Source organism: Nuphar pumila, chromosome 5 (assembly GCF_984573655.1).
Source record: "Nuphar pumila chromosome 5, dmNupPumi1.hap1.1, whole genome shotgun sequence".
NCBI lineage: Eukaryota > Viridiplantae > Streptophyta > Magnoliopsida > Nymphaeales > Nymphaeaceae > Nuphar > Nuphar pumila.
In genome coordinates, this window is record NC_143253.1 from 4,299,808 (window position 1) to 4,320,775 (window position 20,968).

At 39.6% G+C, this 20,968-nt stretch overlaps 1 protein-coding gene across 1 annotated transcript in view; it reads right to left on the reverse strand.

Moving 5' to 3' along the window:
* The window catches only part of LOC149836533 (uncharacterized), a 42,031-nt gene extending 23,363 nt beyond the window's left edge, over positions 1-18,668 (reverse strand). Inside the window, exons 1-6 of the mRNA XM_090005412.1 lie at positions 13,989-18,668; positions 13,617-13,856; positions 12,690-12,819; positions 11,760-11,912; positions 11,311-11,555; positions 11,127-11,196 (exon numbers count right to left, since the gene is read on the reverse strand). Coding sequence (XP_089861538.1) covers positions 11,127-11,196; positions 11,311-11,555; positions 11,760-11,912; positions 12,690-12,819; positions 13,617-13,856; positions 13,989-18,619 — 5,469 coding nt within the window. The 5' untranslated portion in view covers positions 18,620-18,668. The remainder of the gene's footprint in view (positions 1-11,126; positions 11,197-11,310; positions 11,556-11,759; positions 11,913-12,689; positions 12,820-13,616; positions 13,857-13,988) is intronic.
* Positions 18,669-20,968: the final 2,300 nt, after the last annotated feature.

Genomic DNA, 20,968 nt, shown 5'->3' on the forward strand with positions numbered 1-20,968 from the left:
GATTGTTCGGCCAAGGAACTATGGGACAAGCTAGTTCAGACATATTCGTAGATCTCTGAAGCGAGAATCGTTTTTCTCAAGCGAGAATTTCAAATGTTGAAGAAAGATTCGATATCTATTATGGAGTACTTGAATAAAATGAAAGGCATCACAGATCCGCTGGCTATTGTAGGATGTCTCGTCAGTGATAAAGACAAGGTGCAACAAACCTTGAGTGGATTGGGGTCAGACTATCATGTTCTGGTGACGTCCTTGTAGTGTCTCCCAGAGCTTCCAAAATTTGAAGATCTTCGTGCAAAACTTCTGCAGTATGAAATGACCCTGAAAGGGTTTTCTGAGGACACCCATACGCATTCAGGGACTCAGGATGTGCTAGCCACTGTAATGAAAAGAGGCGGAAGCACCAATAGAGCAAATGTCACTCTTTAAGAATGACTACAAGAGTCAAGAACACAAACACCGAATATGCACACACAAAACTCTCAAATATGGAAATGACTTAAAGTCATAAGTTGAACATTAATGAAGAAAGGAAGAGAGGGGTTTAAAACCCATACATAAGAAGGAGAACACCTCCTCTATTTATAGAGGAGGGAGGCACTAAAGAAGAGACTACAAGGGGGCTCCCTTGTAGTCGTTGGGAGCTCCAACGGTCAGAAATCGGACCGTTGGGGCCCCAACGACTACAAGAGTGGGGCCCCTTGTGGTCATTCTAAATAAAGAAAAAAAAACAAAAAAAGGAAAAAGTAAAAGAAGAAAAAGAAAAAAGATAAAAAGAAAAATAAAAAGGTACATGGGCAGAATTACAAGAATACCCCTATCGGGTATTTCAATGTATATATATATACATATATGTATACATATACTTATATATATACGGATGTATATATATATATATATATATATATATATATATATATTTTAACACGCCCCCTCAAACTTTACGGGGGAGAAGACCGAAAGTTTGCTAAGGAGAAACATGAATCGTGGAGTTGGGAGCGCCTTGGTGAAGAAGTCAGCTAGTTGATGCTCTGAAGTAACATATGGTAATGAGATAGTCCCTCTGAGGTATTCATCTCGAACATAGTGGCAGTCCATTTCAATATGCTTGGTCCGCTCATGAAAGGTGTGATTACTAGCAATGTAAATCGCACTTTTGTTGTCACAACAGAGCTTGGTGGGAGTGGAAATGGGGACGCCCATGTCAGCAAGGAGACTTCTGAGCCATACGATTTCCATAATTGTCATTGTCATGGCCCGATATTCAGCTTCAGTGGATGACAGTGAAACCTTCTGTTGCTTCTTGCATCTCCACGAAATGAGAGATTCACCTAAAAAAATACAAAGACCCGTTATTGAGATACGATCATTGGGATTTCCTCCCCAGTCAGCATCAGTAAAAGCAGTTAATTCAAGAGAGGAGGAAGAGGATAAGAAGAGTCCCTTTGATATAGTATTTTTGATATATCTGACAATTCTCAATACGGCTGCCATATGAACCGAAGTAGATGCATGCTGAAACTGGCTTACTGCATGAATCGCATGAGCTATGTCTGGACGTGTGATGGATAGATAGGTGAGAGATCCGATTAATTGACGGTAGGGGGTTGGATCCTCAAGAAGAACACCATCTTCAAGTCTCAGTTTTGCATTAATGACTTCGGGAGTCTCAACTTTCTTTTCATCAGATATTCCTGATTTGGCACAAATTTCTGCAGCTAATTTCATCTGAGATAGGATGTATCCTCGCGGGGAATAAGCCACTTCAATCCCTAGAAAATATCTCAAATAACCAAGGTCAGACATATCAAAAGTTTCTTTTAACATGGACTTTACATCATTTACTCCCTTTCTGTCATTCCCAGTAATGATCATATCATCAACATACAGCAGAAGCATAATAATGGAATTACCTGTCCTTTTAACAAAAAGAGCAGTGTCAGTATAACAAGAAGAAAATCCTAAATTTATTAATACGTTACTAAACCTATCATACCAAGCTTTAGGTGCTTGCTTAAGACCATATAAAGCCTTTTTTAATTTCAAAATTTTTCCATTTAAGTCCCATACCTGGAGGAGGTTCCATATACACTTCTTCATTTAAATTACCATTCAAAAAGGCATTTTTGACATCAAGTTGAAAAATTGGCCATTTTTTAACTGCGGCTATAGCAATAAGGGCTCGAACACTAGTCATTCGAGCAACGGGAGCAAAGGTTTCATCATAATCTACCCCATACTCTTGGGCATATCCCTTGGCTACCAACCTAGCCTTATATCTTTCCAATGAACCATCACTCTTAGTTTTTACTTTAAACACCCATCTACATCCAATGGGTTTCTTGTCATTGGGAGGATCAATGATTTCCCAAGTTTGTGCCTTTTTAAGAGCATTAAGTTCAAGTTGCATAGCTTCATTCCAATGAGCATATTGCTTAGCATCATTGTAATGAGATGGTTCATGAAAAGAGTGAAGAGCAAGTAGGCATGCCCGAAAGTTAGGTGAAAAAGAATCATAAGAAACAAATCTATTTGGTATTTTGGGAATCCGATTTGATCTTCTTTGAGAAGTCTCTTCGATGGACTCATTTTGGGAAAATTTTTCAAGGGCACAAGGAGGATTCCTTTCATTCCTTCTAGAGTAGACTTGAATTTGTCTTGAGACATTTTCTTCTAAGTTTTGATCATCGTTTGGATGTTCAACAAGATCTTCACTAAGGGACTCATTAAGATCAATATAATCATCTATGATGTTTTCTTTAGGCAATAAGTCGAATAAGAATGAATAATCAATATTTTCATTTGGTTGGTGCGAAAAACCACTTTCCTCTTCAAGGAATGTGACATCTTTAGAGATGTAAAGCTTGTTTTTAAGTATGTCAAAACATCGATACCCCTTTTGTTTTTCGCCATATCCTAAAAAAATACATTCAATAGCCCTAGGGGAAAGTTTATCATTCTTGTGGGTTAAAACAAAACATTTACATCCAAAAATTCTTAGTCTTTTATAATCGGGAGACATATTGTAAAGTTTTTCAAATGGAGAAAGATTTTTCAAGGAGGACGAAGGGGTTCTGTTGATAAGATATATAGAGGTTAGAACCGCTTCGGCCCAAAAGGATTTTGGAATGTGTCTTGAGATTAACAACGTTCTTGTGGTCTCTATTATGTGCCTATGCTTTCTTTCCGCAAGTCCATTTTGTTGCGGAGTGTTGGGACAAGAACGTTGATGGAAAATTCCATTTTCTTTCAAATAGTTTTGAAAATCATTGGACATATATTCGCCTCCCGAATCGGATCTAAGAATAGATAGATTTCCCAAAAATTGGTTTTTGACCATGGCATGAAATTCTTTAAAGGAAAAAACTTCGGATTTGCGACTTAGGAAATAAATCCACGTGAATCGAGTAAAATCATCAATAAATACCACATAATACGAAAAACCTCCTTTAGACAAAATAGGGGAAGGTCCCCACACATCGGAATGAATAAGTTCAAATGGCCGAGTAGTAAAGTAACTTCTTTGTGGAAATGGAATAGCTTTAGATTTCCCAAAAATGCAATCTTTACAAGTCATGTGATTGTCTTTACAAGTATTGTTCAAAAACGGAAAAAGATACATTTTTACAAAATTTGGATGGCCAAGTCTCTCATGCCATATTCCAATACTTTTGTCTTTTACAAGATTGCACAATGGCTTAGATGGAAGAGTCAAAAAATCCATAAAGTAGAGGTCACCCCTTCTATGGCCTTGCCCAATCAGCTTCCCTGACTGGAGATCCTGCACGGTGCAATCCTTAGGTGAGAAAGAGACTTGGCATCCATGATCGGTGATTTGAGATACGGAAAAAAGATTTAAATTTATTTTTGGAACGATTCTTACTTTAGGAACAAAAAAAATTTTAAAATCAAGTGATCCAATACTTTCAATGCTTAGTGATGTATCGTCGGCCGTTGACACACAAGAAGATATAGGTTCGGAAAAAATATTTGAAAGGGAATTTTTATGAGATGTCATATGAAAAGAAGCACCGGAGTCTAGTATCCACATACCTGGAGGTGATGAAGAGTAGGCAATGGCGGCCCCGGATGTTGAAGGAGAAGTCTTGAGAAGATGTTGAAGAACTTCGGAGATGTGATTTAGAGTTTCTTTGATATCTCCTTCTTTGGTACTTTCTTCCTTCTTCGGGGAAGTTTCCCCAACCGCGGCAACCTTTCCTTTGAGTTTTGGGCAAACCGGTCTAATGTGACCCGGTTCATTACAATAATGGCATATAATTCCCCTTCTAGGCCCATTATTATTTTTGTTAAAATGGGGAGGTCTATACGCTTTAACATTTGATCCGGGCCTAGTAACGGCCAAAACTTCATCACTCTTGATGCTTAAGCCAAGTCGAGTTTCTTCTTGACATATCTCGGCGAGGGCATCTTCAATAGGTAAGGCTTTGCTTCTATGGAGAAGAAATGCCCTTACTTGTTCAAACTCCGGGCGAAGACCATGAAGAAATTGAAAGAAATGTTCTTTCTCAATTTGTTCCCTCCTTAATTCAATATCTTCCGGAGCCACCCACTTAGGCTCAAGAAGAGCAAGTTCATCCCAAAGGGGAGTTAAGGAACTAAAATAGTCTCGGACACTCATGTCCATTTGTTTGGTGGAACGGATTTTTTCTTGACAAAAAAATTGTCGAGCAAGATCCTTTCGGGTATACATACCCTTCAGGAAAAACCAAGCCTCATTGGCCCTTCTAAATTTGGCTATATTAGCACAATTTTTAAGGTCAACATTGTTCATAAACCATGCCAAGATTTTGGCATGGTTACTTTCCCAATCCTCAATTTTGGATTGATGATCATTAATGGCTTTGATGCGCTCATCGCCATCTAAAGCCTTTTCAACTTCATTTTCGATCTTGGTGAGAACAAGAGAGGGTTCGGGAGTAGTTCCCATAACAAAACCCCAAAGTTTCTTACCACTAAGATGATTTTCCATCGCGGAGGCCCACATGAGATAGTTGGACCCATTTAGCTTAAAAGAAAGCTCCATTTTAGAGTCACGTTCCATCGGCACCAACAAGTCCTTCCTTTCTTCAAATAAATGAGTCACGCATTCCAAAGAAGAGGCCAATCACCAACCTTGCTTTGATACCATGTAATGAAAAGAGGCGGAAGCACCAATAGAGCAAATGTCACTCTTTAAGAGTGACTACAAGAGCCAAGAACACAAACACCGAATATGCACACACAAAACTCTCAAATATGGAAATGACTTAAAGTCATAAGTTGAACATTAATGAAGAAAGGAAGAGAGGGGTTTAAAACTCATACATAAGAAGGAGAACACCTCCTCTATTTATAGAGGAGGGAGGCACTAAAGAAGAGACTACAAGGGGGCTCCCTTGTAGTCGTTGGGAGCTCCAACGGTCAGAAATCTGACCGTTGGGGCCCCAACGACTACAAGAGTGGGGCCCATTGTGGTCATCCTAAATAAAGAAAATAAAAAACAAAAAAAGGAAAAAGTAAAAGAAGAAAAAGAAAAAAGATAAAAAGAAAAATAAAAAGGTACATGGGCAGAATTACAAGAATACCCCTATCGGGTATTTCAATGTATATATATATATATATATTTTAACAGCCACCGGACTGACTTATGGTAGAGGTAGAGGAGGAAATTCTTTTCGAGGAAGGGAAGGACAAGGGAGGAATGCTTTTGGAGGTCGTGGTTTACTTCCAACGCCCAATATACAGGGACAAAGGCCCACTCCTACTTGCTTCCTATGCAATAAGAAAGGGCATATTAAAGCAAATTGTTGGTTCAACCCTCAAAATAAGGGGAAAACCCCACAAACAGAGGCTAAGAGGGATGGAGAAGTAAAGGAGTTGCTATTGGCAGCCTTGGCAGGCTTGAACATAAAACAAAATGACAAAGGTATTTGGTATGTTGACTCGGGAGCCGCGACCCGCGTCTCGGGTGATGCGAGTAAGCTCTTGAATCTTACTCCTTATGTTGGAAAAAATAGCATAGTCACAGGAGATGGTTCTCATCACTCCATCTCACATATTGGAAATACCATTATACCCATGTCTAAATCTTCTCTTAATCTTTCAAATGTTATTCATGCTCCTAATATTCAAAAGAATATTGTTTATGTCTCAAAACTTGTTGATGATGTTAATGCCTCAGTTGAATTTACTCCCTCTTCTGTTTATGTCAAGGATCTTCGCACGAGGGAGACATTCGCTGAAGGAAAGAGACGAGGCAACATGTACGTCTTCCAAGAAGATCTTTCATTCTCAGTTCATTCTGCCTGTTCATCCTTAAAGCATTATCAACATCCATTTTTTGTTTCTTCCAATTATGTGTTTGCCATTTCTGAATGCAATAAGCCAACTCTTTGGCATAGTCGTTTGGGTCATTGTGGACGTCGTTTTATTGAAAAACTTGTCTTGAATAATTTCATTCCTAAATCCAGTCTGAGTCCAGAAGCCAGCGATACAAAGTGTCCTAGTTGTCACTTATGTAAGAGTCGTGTTTTGCCTTTCAATTCAATCAATAAGAGAGCTTCAATGCCCTTTGAGGTCATATGTTCTGATGTCTGGGGTCCTGCCCCAATTGCTTCTGTTTCTGGCAGTAAATATTACCTTATTTTCATTTATAGCTATTAACGCTATACAAGTTTTTGGATTGTTTTAATAATTTCACTCCTTTGTCAGAAATCATTTCTCTACCAACATTCTAAATTTTCAATGTGATGGAGAAGGTGAATTCTCTTCTAATGATTTTGTTAGTTTCCTTCAGCATAATGGGATAAAGAGAAGAGTGTCTTGCCCACATACACCTCAACAAAATAAGATTGCTGAGAGGAAGCATCGACATATTGTTGAGAGTGCAATGAGCATGATGCATGGAAGCAATCTCCCTATCACCTTATGGACAGAAGTTTTTCACTCCACAGTCCATGTGATAAATCGGTTGCCCATGACTATTTTAGAAAATAAGTCACCATTCTTCTCTTTGTTTGGCGTTCATCCTGACTATCATGAATTACGTGTGTTTGGATCGGTTTGCTATGTTCACATTGATGGTTCATTGAGACATAAGTTTCAGGACAAAGCCTTAAAGTGCAGGTTCTTGGGATATGCTGAAGACTACAAGGGGTATAGCTGCTATGATCCATTAAGCAAACGTGTCAAAATATCAAGAAATGTCGTGTTTGACGAGATGAATTTTGACAATACACCTGCTAATTCAAACCTTCATGTTGCTACTCCAAGTCCCAGTGTTGAGGTGTACTATCCATGGTTAAATTTAGAACTCTTCTCCAATACTAAGGATGATTGTCCTACAGGTTGCAGTCAGGAAGAGGTATGTGGGGAATCAGCAGATGACTCTCAACCAGAAGAGGTTACTACACAAAACTTTGAGCCAGTAAGGTATAAGGGTATTGTCTACACCCGGCATGAGAAAGGCCCCTCATCCATCCCGACATCCGCTTGACAGGTGGGTAAGCTATAAAAAAATTTCTTTGGATTTTCAACTGTTCCTAACGTCCATAAATAAAGAAGATGAGCCTCTCACATTCTATCAAGCTGCGAGTTCCAGAAGATGGATCGAAGCGATGAATGAAGAAATGGAAGCCTTACATGAATGTGGTACATGGGAAGTTGTGCCTAGATCACTAAATAGAAATGTGGTTGGATCGAAGTGGGTGTACAAGATAAAATATAAACCAGATGGGAGCATTGAAAGGTATAAAGCTAGACTTGTAGCTAAAGGGTTCACACAAGAACAAGGACAGGACTTTGATGAAACTTTCAGTCTTGTTGTTAAGATGAGGACCATTCATATTGTCTTAAGTTTAGCCATTGAACATGGATGGACATTGAGCCAACTAGATGTAAAAAATGTTTTTTACATGGGGACCTAAAGGAGGAAGTTTATATGGAGCAACCCACTGGTTACGCAGAACAAGATGCCAATCAGTATGTATGCAAGTTGAAAAGAGCACTCTATGGATTGAAACAAGCTTCTCGGTCATGGTTCGAGAGTTTTTCACTGGAAATACAGAAGCACGGTTTCTCTCGGTCTCTTCTAGATCACTCATTATTTATTCACAATGAACGAAATGTTATCACTCTTCTATTGATATACGTAGATATTATTATCACAAGGAACTGCATAGGTCATATTGAGGAAGTAAAGAAGTTATTAAATCAGAGATTCAAAATGAAGGATCGGGGAGATCTGCGAAATTTTCTCGGGGTGGAAGTTGATAAGACATGTGATACCCTTACTCTTACTCAACACAAATACACCATGGATATTCTTAGTAAGGCAGGCATGAAAGATTGTAAGTCATTAGCAACTCCCAATATCATCCATCAGAAACTGAGTTCTAAAGAAGGAGATTTATATGAGGATCCCACAAAGTATCGCAGCATAGTTGGCATGCTGCAATACCTAACTTTTACTAGACCAGATATCGTGTATTCGGTTAATCAGGTATCTTAGTTTATGCATGAACCTCATACACTGCACATGGAGGCAGTTAAGCGAATACTACAGTATCTAAAAGGTACAGTTGGTGATGGCCTGGTGTACAGGAAAAGTGAATCAAATCAAAATGGCCATGAAATCATTATTTATGCTGATGTTGATTGGGCGGGTGACCCAGATAAAAGACGGTCAGTATCTGGGTATTGTAGTTTCATTGGGTCAAACATGGTGTCTTGGAGCAGTAGAAAGCAAAAGGCGGTTGCTAGGTCGAGCACAGAGGCTGAATATAGATCGATGGTTGTGTCACTGCTGAGGCTACATGGATAAGACATCTCTTAACAGAGATGGGAGAACTGATTGCTCGATCACTTCTGTTGTGTGATAATCAAAGTGCCATTAATATGTCTTTTAATCCCATCTATCACAGTCGAGCCAAGCATATTGAGATAGATCAACATTTCGTCAGGAAAAAGGTTGAAGAAAAGGAGATTGAGCCTATGTTTGTGTGAACCGATGAGCAAGTTACGGATATTTTCACCAAAGGGCTCATAAAGGACAAATTCTGGTTTCTGAAAAGCAAGTTGTTCATGGTTCAAGACCATGCACAACTTGAGGGAGGCTGAAAAGAAGTGACTAGACCAGACCTTTGTACTGGATCGGATCCAGATCCAAACATAGTGTTGTAATTCTATTTGTTATTAAAGGGTATTTTTGTACCCTAAAAGTATATATTAATTAAATACTCATACCCCAATACAATGAGAAGACTTTAATGTGTTGTTTTTCTGCAACCTCTTTTCATTATCGTGTTTTCACTTTTCTTGCACAGGTGAACCTGGAGATCATAACATTCTAACACTTAGGCGGGAAAATAGGGCCCTATCGCCTAGACTCATAAGCCTAGGCAGTGGCCCTGCACCTAGTCGACGCTTTTGACAACTAAGGTGGGAGGTCCAGATGAGAGGAGATCTACATATGGCTATCTGGCTGTTGTATTTTCATTTGAAGAAATTTAGTTAACAAAGGGCAGTAGTTAGATCCAGTACAAAGACTGAATACCGGTCCATGGATGTTGAGAGCTGGAATTACTTGGATTAGGTATCTTCTAAATGATTTAGGAGAGGTGATCTCGCAGTTTATCCTACTTTGTGATAATCAAAGTACAATTAAGATATCCTTAAATCCAATTTATCATGGGAAGACAAAGCATATTGAAATAGACCAACATTCTATTAGAAGGTCATGAGTTGGATGCTAGATTTGTCCTTACGGAACATCAACTGGTTGATCTGTTCACAAAAGGGTTGACTAAACAAAGATTTTGGCTTTTGAAGAGCAAGTTGTCCATGATAAAGAACAAAGTACAACTTGAGGGAGGCTATTAGGCTGTGTATTTATCTAAGTCACACGGACTCGGCTAGGAAGGCGCAACACCTGAGTCGACACACCCTGATATGGGTGCGGCTTAGGACACGACCCGGACTTGGTCAACGACGAGTCGGACTTGGTCAACAAATCGAAGCCAAGCCCGTTCTCGTTTTGGACTCGATCAACATTGACCGAGTCCAAAAATGTCCATTTTTAGGGCAAAAAACAAAAAAATGATCTTTTTATATATATATTTTTTTAATATATATATATATATAGCATGAGTCTCAAACATAAGCCCCAGAAAAAAAATTCCGGGGGGCGCTGCCCCCCTACGCCCCCCCTGACCCGCGCCGGGGGGAGCCCCCGGACCCCCCTTTCTTCAAGGGCAAAAGTATAATTTGCAAAGTTTGTAAAAACACTCATGCTGGTGCCAAACTTTAGAGGACAATATCCACATATATGCACACACTGGATATATTATTATTATTATTATTGTTATATATAGCCGTGACCCCGTGTCCAAAATTTTTGAAATTGCGCCGCACCCGTGTCGCACCCGCACCCATGTGACAGGTATTTATTTGTTTACATTATATACCCCTGTAAGTAACTGTTCTATCTGTATATTAAACAGGGCTATTATTGTCATGTTTTCAATATATAACGATGAGTATAGGGCACAACCTCCCTCATTGGGAATCGTGCAAGTTACAGCCCCCATATTGACTGTTGTGTCATTCTCTATTTCTGCAATTATTTTCTGGTAAATCTACAGTTTTCTCAGGAACCACCTTGACATGTAGCACTTCCATGTCATACAGTATAATAAATTACTAACATTCACAAATATGCTCAGAATACTAGATAATGCTGGTATTAAATCATCAGTTATAAGGATTAACAAAAATGCTGGAAACACCAACAGACTTCTGAAAGTATGACATGCCCTGAAAGTATAAGAAACAATTGCAAGTACTCACACGATCATATTTCAGGTATTAATTTTCATATGCATGGAATTCAAGATACCTTAGCTTGTAAAATGTCAATGCTTCAATGAAAAAATAAATACAGCTACCAAAAGCAAGAAAAAAAGAAAAAAGACAAAGGTTACTTCAATAAAAGGATTTCAGCATATATAATTGGAAAACAGGAAGCTAAGAGTAGAAAATAGGTTCTCAAAATGCCAAAATAAACACAAGTCAAAGACAAACTTTTCAAGCACAAAGAGGAAGACTTTATGAAGAAGTGATCATAATACTTTGAGGCGTAATAGTTCACGAATAACGGCAGGCAATGTCAATGAAGATTCTGCAGTCTTGACACTAAACCTGCAAAGATTTTAATTGCATTAAATCTTTCTCGATATTTTTGGCTATAAATCTACATGAAAATCAAGCATAAATAACCAAACTTTTGAACGTAAAGAATGAGGATGTATTTACTTTTGTACATCAGAATCCCCTATTCCATGCTCCTGAAGCAAGTCAAGAGCATCCTCAAGCCTTCCAAGAAGAAAGTAACACCTTGAAATCATGCACCAATGCCAGACCCTTACTGCAGACCTTTCTGCTTTAGCCGTTCCATCCTCATGTTGAGTCTTGCAGTTGGAACTAATAAGGGCAGAGTTTCTATATGCAGATTCTAGAGTCTGTTCACATAACTGAATCACTTCGTCATACTTGCGAAGCTGCAGATGAAGAAAGAAGGCACGTGTCAGCACCCTAAGAATACAAATTATCATATACCCAAACAACTTAAAACAACTTTAAGATTCACTTGTCCAAACAAGACCACTGGAAGAGGATAAAACTTTATGTATTATGTTTGCAAATCACAATAAATATGACTTCTACTGAAATCATAGTAACTGAGAAAGCAGAGATGCACAAACCATTAAAAGGGCCTCCACCTTCATTTCAACTAAGTGGTTGGAAAACGGACTTATTGATAAAGCCTCATCAATAATTTGCAATGCATTTGCTGCAGCATCAGAAGTCGTCTTCTGTAAAAGCTTAGAAGACTGATCCATGTACTTATCCAGTTGCTGCCAATCAGAAAGGCAAGTTATGGCTTTAATACCAATATTCAACATTTCTTTTTCTTTTTTAAACAAAGAACTAAAAGGTAGTCTATCAATATCAAACATTTCTTTTTCTTTTTCTTTTAAACGAAAGAACTAAAAGGTAATCAGTCAAGCCAAAACTCTAAACTTTCTCATAAGCTTGAATCATAGTGGTTAAAAATAAAGAAAATAACATAAACTCATGAAATTTGTAGATAAAGCTTAATGTTTCCGTTTGAGTTTAAGCTATTTAAGACAACAAAAAAATAGCATCTTCAAGAAGGCACATCCCAGGAACATAACTGCAAGCTTTTGAATCAGATGCATAACACAGTAAAAGTTATGGTTAGCCATGCAAATTATGCTATAGCTATGAAGTTGTGAATTGAAAATAGAATCACATTACGAAGTAATGACTTGTTATAAGCATAAAGTCCACATGATTATGCAATTATGTACCATGTTTAATCAAGAATAGATGTGTGCATTGATATGCCTGTACAATTAGACTGGTTTTATATTATGTTCATGTCTCATGATGCATAACTTTATATATATATATAACCTTTTCCATTTTAGATAATAAACTTCTGCTTTTCCCTTTTCTTTTTCATAAGTCAGGAACCATGCTTTTACACCACTTGATGGACATGCATGGTACAAGGAAACTTCGCCCCGTTCAGTACAAAGTACAAACATGGCAATATAAGAAACACAAAGTATCATTAAATTATCCAACTAATATGGTGCTAAAATTACCTGGGCTTTTTGTAAACCATTTGAAGCTTTTGTGACAACCTTTTGATCTACATTTGAGTTGCTTCCATGTTGCAAGCATTTACTGTAGTATGCCAAAGCATCTTGAACATCCCCAAGGGCAAGATAGCAACTGAAAAAGGAAAAACAACAAAGCATTCCAATATTCAAAAGTGTCATTGGAGCAGCACCAAAGGAAAACAGACCAAAAGTAAGAATAACTTAATAAAGAGTTATGTATATCCAACTCAATGGTACATAGGCCCTCTTGTGGAAAAAGGAGCCTACAATGAACCAACCATGGGGGCAAAGGAATAAACTAGTAACCTTCCAAAATCATGAATATATAACCCCTCATGTAGAAGGGAGACACATGCAGATGCACATACACTAAAGAATATGAAATCATTTCAAAGAAAAAAAAGGATTGTCAAATGACCTATTGTAATGGAATTGTACCATATGCATTCATATCAATCATCTCAAAAGTTATATAATAAAAGATTTGAAGTTGATTCTGGAGGACTAAGCACCAGAAAAAGTAATGATATACTACACAGCTATACAAGCAAGAAGTCACGAATACCAAATCAGGGACCCAATAGCACCTGGCACAAGCCACGAGGGAACATTCATATACCCAATTAAAAGCATCAGGCAAAAGCCAACCACAATTCATGCAAAACATGAACATATTACAGCATCACATGCATCTTGTAAAGCAAAGCTCTAGTAGACTGTACTAAAAGCATCATGCACAAACTCAATTCCAAGAAGAATTTGGCACATTCATATGCCTATGAGACTAGTCCAGACAATAATCCACTACCATTGTAAAGAAAGGGTGCAAATAAATTCATGAATGAGCAGATTACATGATCAAATAGGAGAAACACACAAAAAGAAAGGGACTCCTAAAACTAGCCTTACTTTGCTGCTCTAAGTTGTGCCTTTTGAAAGGATGAATCAATTGCAATAGCTTCCATGCAATCCATTAGTGCTTCTCTCACTCTGCCTAGAGAAAAGCGAGTCGTGGCGCGATTGCTATAACATAGCATTAAATCCCTTGTACAGTTTTTAGATGTCTCATTTGGAGGAACACTACTTAATCCACGTGTATAATACTCCTCAGCCATAGATAATTCCCCTTTTCCATAAGCTTGGTTTCCCCTGTCATAAATAGAATCAAAGTCACTAAGAAAAAAGAAATCTACACATTCATAAGTTAATGAAAATCAAGAAGGTGGTGGGGGAAGAAGAAAGAACATTTAAAAAACGGAATGGAATCGACATAAGATGTACCTGAGTCGCCACTTCTCACAAGCTTCCAGTGCTGCAGCTGCTGCAATTGGCGTGGGCATTGATGCATTAGCATTCAATAGAACAGGAGACACGATAGATACTTTAGAACCAGATTCACCCATAGTTTCATCAGCAGGTGGTATAGGTTCTAGTCTCACTGCTGACTTTACATCCATAAATATGTTTTGGTTTAATGTTGTCTCAGGATACTGCTCCCCACTCCCTCGAGTTACTAATGGAGCTGCTTTTTCACTTCTAGTTTGGCCAAGACCACCACCAGCAAGTGGAAATAGATTCACAACAGGGGAATCAATAAGATAGTTCGCACTTGAGTTGGATCCATACGCATCTCTGTCAGCTTTTGTCCGATGTTTTCTTCTGGGATGGTTCTTTACTGCCGAGAATGGATACTGTAGGGCAAGTGATGCAGCAAAGGTGAACGTGGGTTCATTAATTCCTTCCGTTTTTGAAGAAAAAGCGAACTTTGAACCATCATTTTTCTCTAGATTTGCAGCATCCAATTTAGAGCACTCACCAGTTGTCGTGCATCCCCCACTTTCTGCATCCAAAGTTGCCGTTCTAAAGTTAAGCCCTTCATTTGCAGGTCTTGAAGCAGAAATATTGTCATCATAAGAACTCCACCAAGTGCCATTTCTATCTGATACAGAGCCGTCAACACCTATCGTGCTTTTATCAAAATAATGCTTGGCATTTTCACCACTCAATTCTTCAGGCATAGGTTTCCAGTAACCTGTTTTTTTACCCCCATCATTACAGAAGGGCTGTGTTCCGTCACCTACCTTCACATCTATCTCATCAGTGGAAACAGAATGATGTGAATCCTTCGCCGCATAATCAGCACCAAGGCTGACAGATTCACCGTAAGCTACAGAAGTTGCCCTTGAGTATTCACCATATGGTGATGCCTCCCTGTAAGGAGAGAAATCCATTGGTGAATAACTACCTGCAGAATCCAACTCAAATTTATCCTGGGAACTTCTCTCCAGCAAAACAGAGGATTGCTCCCTTGACTTGGCTGCAGCAGGTTTCTTTGACTTCCCTCCCTTTTTTTTTGGCCCAACAGTTTTACTCCGCCCTCCTTTTGCACATTCAAATTGTTTGCCCATACTTGCAAAAGGATTCTCAGAAAAGGTCCAAGAAAAATCTTTCTGTAGATGCGGACCCTCTACTTTTGAAGATCTTGGATCTGCAAGTGTTTCGTCTACTCCTCCCCAAGAACCAGGCAGTTCAGATGGAATTCCAGCAGATGATGGAATCTCAGACCCAGTGGCACTTTCTGCACTGGGCCTTGAATCTTCCTTTGGTTGAGCAGAGGGGCCAGATCCCCTTTCTCCTCCACCTCCAAATGTGAAAGCTAATGGAATTGTCTCAGACCCCATAGGATCACAAGAACTCTTCTCGGCTACATTTGATGGATCAATATCCTCACTAGAGCATCGAGAAGAAGAGGTAGCTGTCTCTGTTCCCTGAACTGGAAAAGCCATGCCATCAGCAGCTTGTGAAACATGACCTTGTCTAGGACGAATATAGGCTTTACCAGTCTGCGATCTGGCAACAGAAAAAACAGGACTACTAGAATTCTTCCCCTTACTTGGGTCATTGTAATCTCCTAGTTCTCTAGAACCAATGGAGCCACGACTACTATCACTAGGGAGCACGTTATCAAAATCCGGAGTTTCATTTTCTGTATTCAACATGCCCATTTCATCATGCAGGGTAGCATCTGAGCTTCCAAAAGAATGACCAGTTAAATTCTCATTTGAAACTGATTTTTTTGCGCTACTAGAACCAAAGACAAAAACATTCTGCTGAGGAACATCATCTACAACTGAGAATCCACTTTTATGTGCACTAATCTTCCCCTTGGTGGGATGCATGCTATCCCTGCCAAAGGTCCATGGCTTAGTAGGACCAGGAATATTATCATTTGAGTGCATGTTACCAGAATTCCTTGATTCGCTTTCAAGATTCAACTTGCTCATTTCATCAGGAAGACTGGATGCTGAGTTTGTTTTAAACTCACTAGATGAATTCTCATCTGGAGCTGACGCTTCATGCTGAAAAGCATCGCCTGAGACTGAGAAACTGCTCTTGTATATAGAGTCCTTCCGAATGGTGGGATCCTTTCTATCACTGTTGAAGGCCCTTGGCACATGCAGAGCAGGAATGTTACCATTCACATGCATGCCACCTTCAGTTTTTGATGACTTCGTCTCACGAGGCAGACTAGATACTGACTTGCCGTGCAAATGACCATCTGAACCACTATTTGAAGATTTTGCGTCACCAGTCCCAGCAGAAAAATCATGCTCCTGGGGAACATTATCCGGGACCAAGGTCCTGCCTTCATGTCTTGAGCTCTTCTCAAGGGTTGGACCCTTATTACCCTTGCTAGAGGCTCCTGGCATGCTGGGACAAGGAACATTATCACTTGTACCCGCATTGGCTGAACTACTTCCCGTGTTTTCTGTGTTCAGCTTCTTCATCTCATCATGTAATGCAGATCCCATATTTCCAGGAGGATACCTACATGCGTTTTTACTTGAAATTGATGCTTTCACACGGCTAGACCCAAAAACAAAACCATTCTGCTGAAAAGGATCACCTCTGGATATGCTCTGACCGACCTTAAAAGCAAACGCAGGTTCCCCGACCTCTGGCTCACTTGCACCCGGAAAGCAGTCCTTACTGAAGATCCCTGCCTCAGAAGGTGCAGGATGGAAACCGCTTAAATATGTGCCACTGCCATCCTGCAATCCCATTTTAAGTTTCAACTTTCCCACCTCATCAACCGGATTGGACGATACATTTTCCTGAAACCAACTAGCTGAAGCACTAGACCCAAAGACAAAGCTTCTATTCAGAAAAGCATCTCCCATAAATGGGAAACTTATTTCCTCGGTGACATTCTTGCCCATGGTGGAATCCTTGCTATCACAGCTGAAGGTCCTTTGTGCATTCAGAGTAGGAATATTATCCCTCGAATATGTGTCACAATGCTTCTGCAATCTGGTTTCAATAGTGGACTTCTTCAACTCATCAGGCAGAAAGGCTGTGGATTTCCCATGAGAACGACCATCTGAATTACCTTTTGATGCTTCGGCACGAGTACTCGCCTTATTCATCTCCTCGTGCAGACCAGATCCCAGATTAGCAGAAAGATTAGATGAAACTGATGATTTTATACCACTAGCCCCGAAAAAAAAACCATTCTGTTGTAAAACATCATCTGTGGACCTTCTCTCACAAGCCTTGAAATCAAATGCAGCTTCCTTGACCTGCTCGCTTGAACCTCGGATGCTGCCACCAGCAACTGAATTCGCCCCAGTACCAGCTTCAAATGTAAAAGAAGGATCATTGCTATTCTGATCTCCAACTCTGTGGCCTTTGTTATCCTCCTCAAGTATCCCATTCTCAGCAGAATGAGGAAGTCTACCAGTTGAATCCACAGCATCAATCTTCAATCTCCCCATCTCCGAGAATGGCACACCTGCACTAGCATCTCCATAGCTCGTCGGATTCTGTTTTGATAGAGAAACCTTCTGACTACCGCTTCCGAGTACAAACTCACTGCGATCGGAAACTCCAAAACGACCTCCATTCAAGCTAATCCCCACATCGCTGTCCATCCGCAAGGAAGGCCCTCCCGAACCCAAGCCACTCAATGAGCTTGAGTCTTTTTTATCCAAACCAACTCTTGAAGGAAACGGATTCTGACCAGAAATACGTTCACGCAGAACTGTTGTCTGTTTAGAAACACCCACATAGCACGAAGAAGCACCCACATTCTCATCACCACTTCTTCCAAACGCAGAAAAACTGCCCACTCTACCACTAACAGAATCGCCGAATACGAAATCATTATTGATCCTACGACCACCCACATCGCTAAATCTCAAATCACCCATGAAATTTTGATCCCTTGATTCATCTGAGCTAACGTGATCCCTAGAATCATCCGAATTGCATGTTTCTGGCATCCCGTCACTCTCAAAACCGTGCAAATTATCAGAACCAGAGCCAATTTCAACCCCAGAACCATCAGAACCAAACAACCCAATGTGATCACCAGATTTTCCAAATAAACTGCCATTCCAATCCGAAAAAGATTCACCAGGCACTGAACTCAATCCAAACGGATCATCCGACGCTGTACCGATCGTCTTGTCATCGACGAGGACGCCGCCGGAACCGCCCGAAGCAGAAACCTTCCCCTTCTGCAAAGTCGAACACTTCTTCACCTTGAAGAGCAAATGCCTCGACGGATTCTGATTTTTCTCCGCCGATTCCGATAAGAACGACGGCGGCACGGACGGTAGGAACGGGCTATCGAGCGTTCGCGCCCTAAAATTCTCGAGGAAACCCAGTCTCCTCTGGTTTCCCAGGTAACTCTGAGCCCCAAGATTTTCGGAAGAAGTCGAGTTCTGATGCCCTAGAAACGACGTATGCAAATCTACAGATTCGAACGTCGATGAAGATCGAGAGAGGTGATTGGGGGGGTTCTTGTCGGAAAGGGAGTCGACGGCCGGAAATTTACCGCTGAGATCGACGGAAAACGGCGACGGGGAGGAAGAGGGATCCATTCTCGCAGTTCTGAAATCGACCGCCATTGAAAAGAAGAAGAAGAGGAAGATCACGTATGTGATCGCGGAGGTTCCCTTCTCTTTTCTTTCCTTTTTTTTACGACGAGATACCGAAGCGAGGGAAAACCCCGGGTGGGCCCCACGAACCCGGCCTTACGGGGATCATCTTGTAGTGGGGTTTTCGTTTTTCTCTTTTTTTATTGAATATTTCTAACAACGATCCTAATTTATCAGATATTTCTGAAAACTATGGTTATTACTTATTACACCACCGGCCTTTGTCCTAAATTATCCAGAGGTAGGGATGTAAACGGTTTGGATTCGGATAGGGTGTGGCTGATACCATATTGGACTAATAAGATATTGGCTGAATGGATTTGAATGGTGAAAACCTAGTGCCAGATCTGCTTTTTTAGATATAAACGGATTTGGATATCCATCAAATTCTGATATTTGTAGGATTCGGTAAAAAAAATCAAAATCACATCCGCAGATTATAATTAATATGGTTTTAGCTTACCAAATGCAACTAATTGGAACCACATATCAAATAAAATCTGATTCATTGACAATAATGAGGACATTTTGACCCTGTCGTTTAAAACTAAACAGAGGTCAACCAAATGTTTTTTGGGCCAAGAATGTCTTTGAAACATAAATTATTTTAAAAAGGCTGCTAATTATAATAAGAAAAGTGTTGTGCAGCTTTCTGTTAATATGTAATAAAAATAGGTGGTTTTTTGTAAATCAGTGATGTTGTGAAACATTAAAACACGGAAGTGGCATGATGAGTAGTTTCTATATTCCCTAATAACTCAAAACACCAAGTGAATAGTTTTTTTGTGAGTTATCCTATAAAAGGATAATGTCGCTCTTCTTTTTGTTTTACTCACAGAAACCGCCTCAGGGGCAGAGACCTAGCCGCGTTCGCTCAGCCTGCTGTACTTACGGTCGCTGTTCTGTCTGCTGAGGGCTTACCCTGCAATTTTTGGTAAATAACTTACTTTTATTGGCTTTAGGGTGATTAGTTTGAGATCATGTTTCTCAATCTTTTTTGGTATCACCACGCTAGTGTGTTGTTAGCGTGAAATGACATTTTACTAAACCAGGTAATAAATGTAAAATGAATTATAACAGTGTTTATATCTTTACTTTTTGGACCGGGGGGAGCCACCAGCTTCCCCTTCACGCTCAACTTTAAAAAGTGAAAGTTGGATAGTCTCTCTCTCTCTCTCTCTCTATCTATCTATATATATATATATATATATATATATATATATATATATATATATATATACACGAGTATGTTGTGTAGGATTGGTTCATGTGGATCAGTTTTGGGCAACCTGGCCTCACTCAATTCCACTTATTGGATGGGCCCCACCTTTTTTTTTATCCTGTTACGAGCCCAAAGAGTCGAGCTTGAGAGGGTACACCCCAGCTTGAGCTGGTCACCAGCCGAGTTTGGTGAGCAGATCATGAGCTGGCTCATTTTTTTATTATTTATAATTATTTTTTTCTGTTTCACAATATATCAAATATAAATAATATATATATAACACATATAATATATAACATACATAAAATATATATAATATAAAGTATATAAGTATATAATATGTAAAACAAGCCTATACATGCTGAGCTGAGCTTGCCATGTTTGTGCTCAGCTTGTTCATCTAAACGACCTGGCTCATAGCTAGGCTTGCCGAGCTCAATTTTCAAGCCGAGCCTAACAGCATGCTGCTCGTCTGGTTTTCCAGACCCACTGTTATGGTCCATGTTTTGCTTAGATGGCAACATAAGGACGGCTCAAAATTTGTGGTGAAAACAGATTGCATACATGCTGAATCATGCTAGATTCCACCCAATCCAAGTCTGAGCCCCCATTTCAATCAGATTCGACAAGGTAAGGTTCAATCCGGATTCAAAATATACATGGTAATATTGGATCTAGTAAGAAAGATTGAAAACTTGATCTTTAGTTGTAAACAAATGCAATTATATCGAGTTTTAATCTGACTATGGAGTAGATTCAGCCTAAAAACGTTGATTTGATTCCGACCTGAATCCAAAATTAATTTAGCAAACATTTACCTTTTGGGAATAAATATTCAAATTTTACTTTAAGGTTTTTGAATAAAAAACATGTCAGTAGGTCTGGGAAATGAGATGAACAGTTTGCCTTAGAGGATAGCCTTCAGTGTAACGACCCCAACTCATCCCCTTTGAAAATGCGGTTTTTTTTTTTCTAAAACAGTGCGGAAAACTTTCCAGAGACCCGGGGTCCTCACAGTTCCAATTCCAACTGGATAGTCACAAACCACAAAGGAACTTGCAATTAACATCCATAATTAACCATTACCTTTATTCATG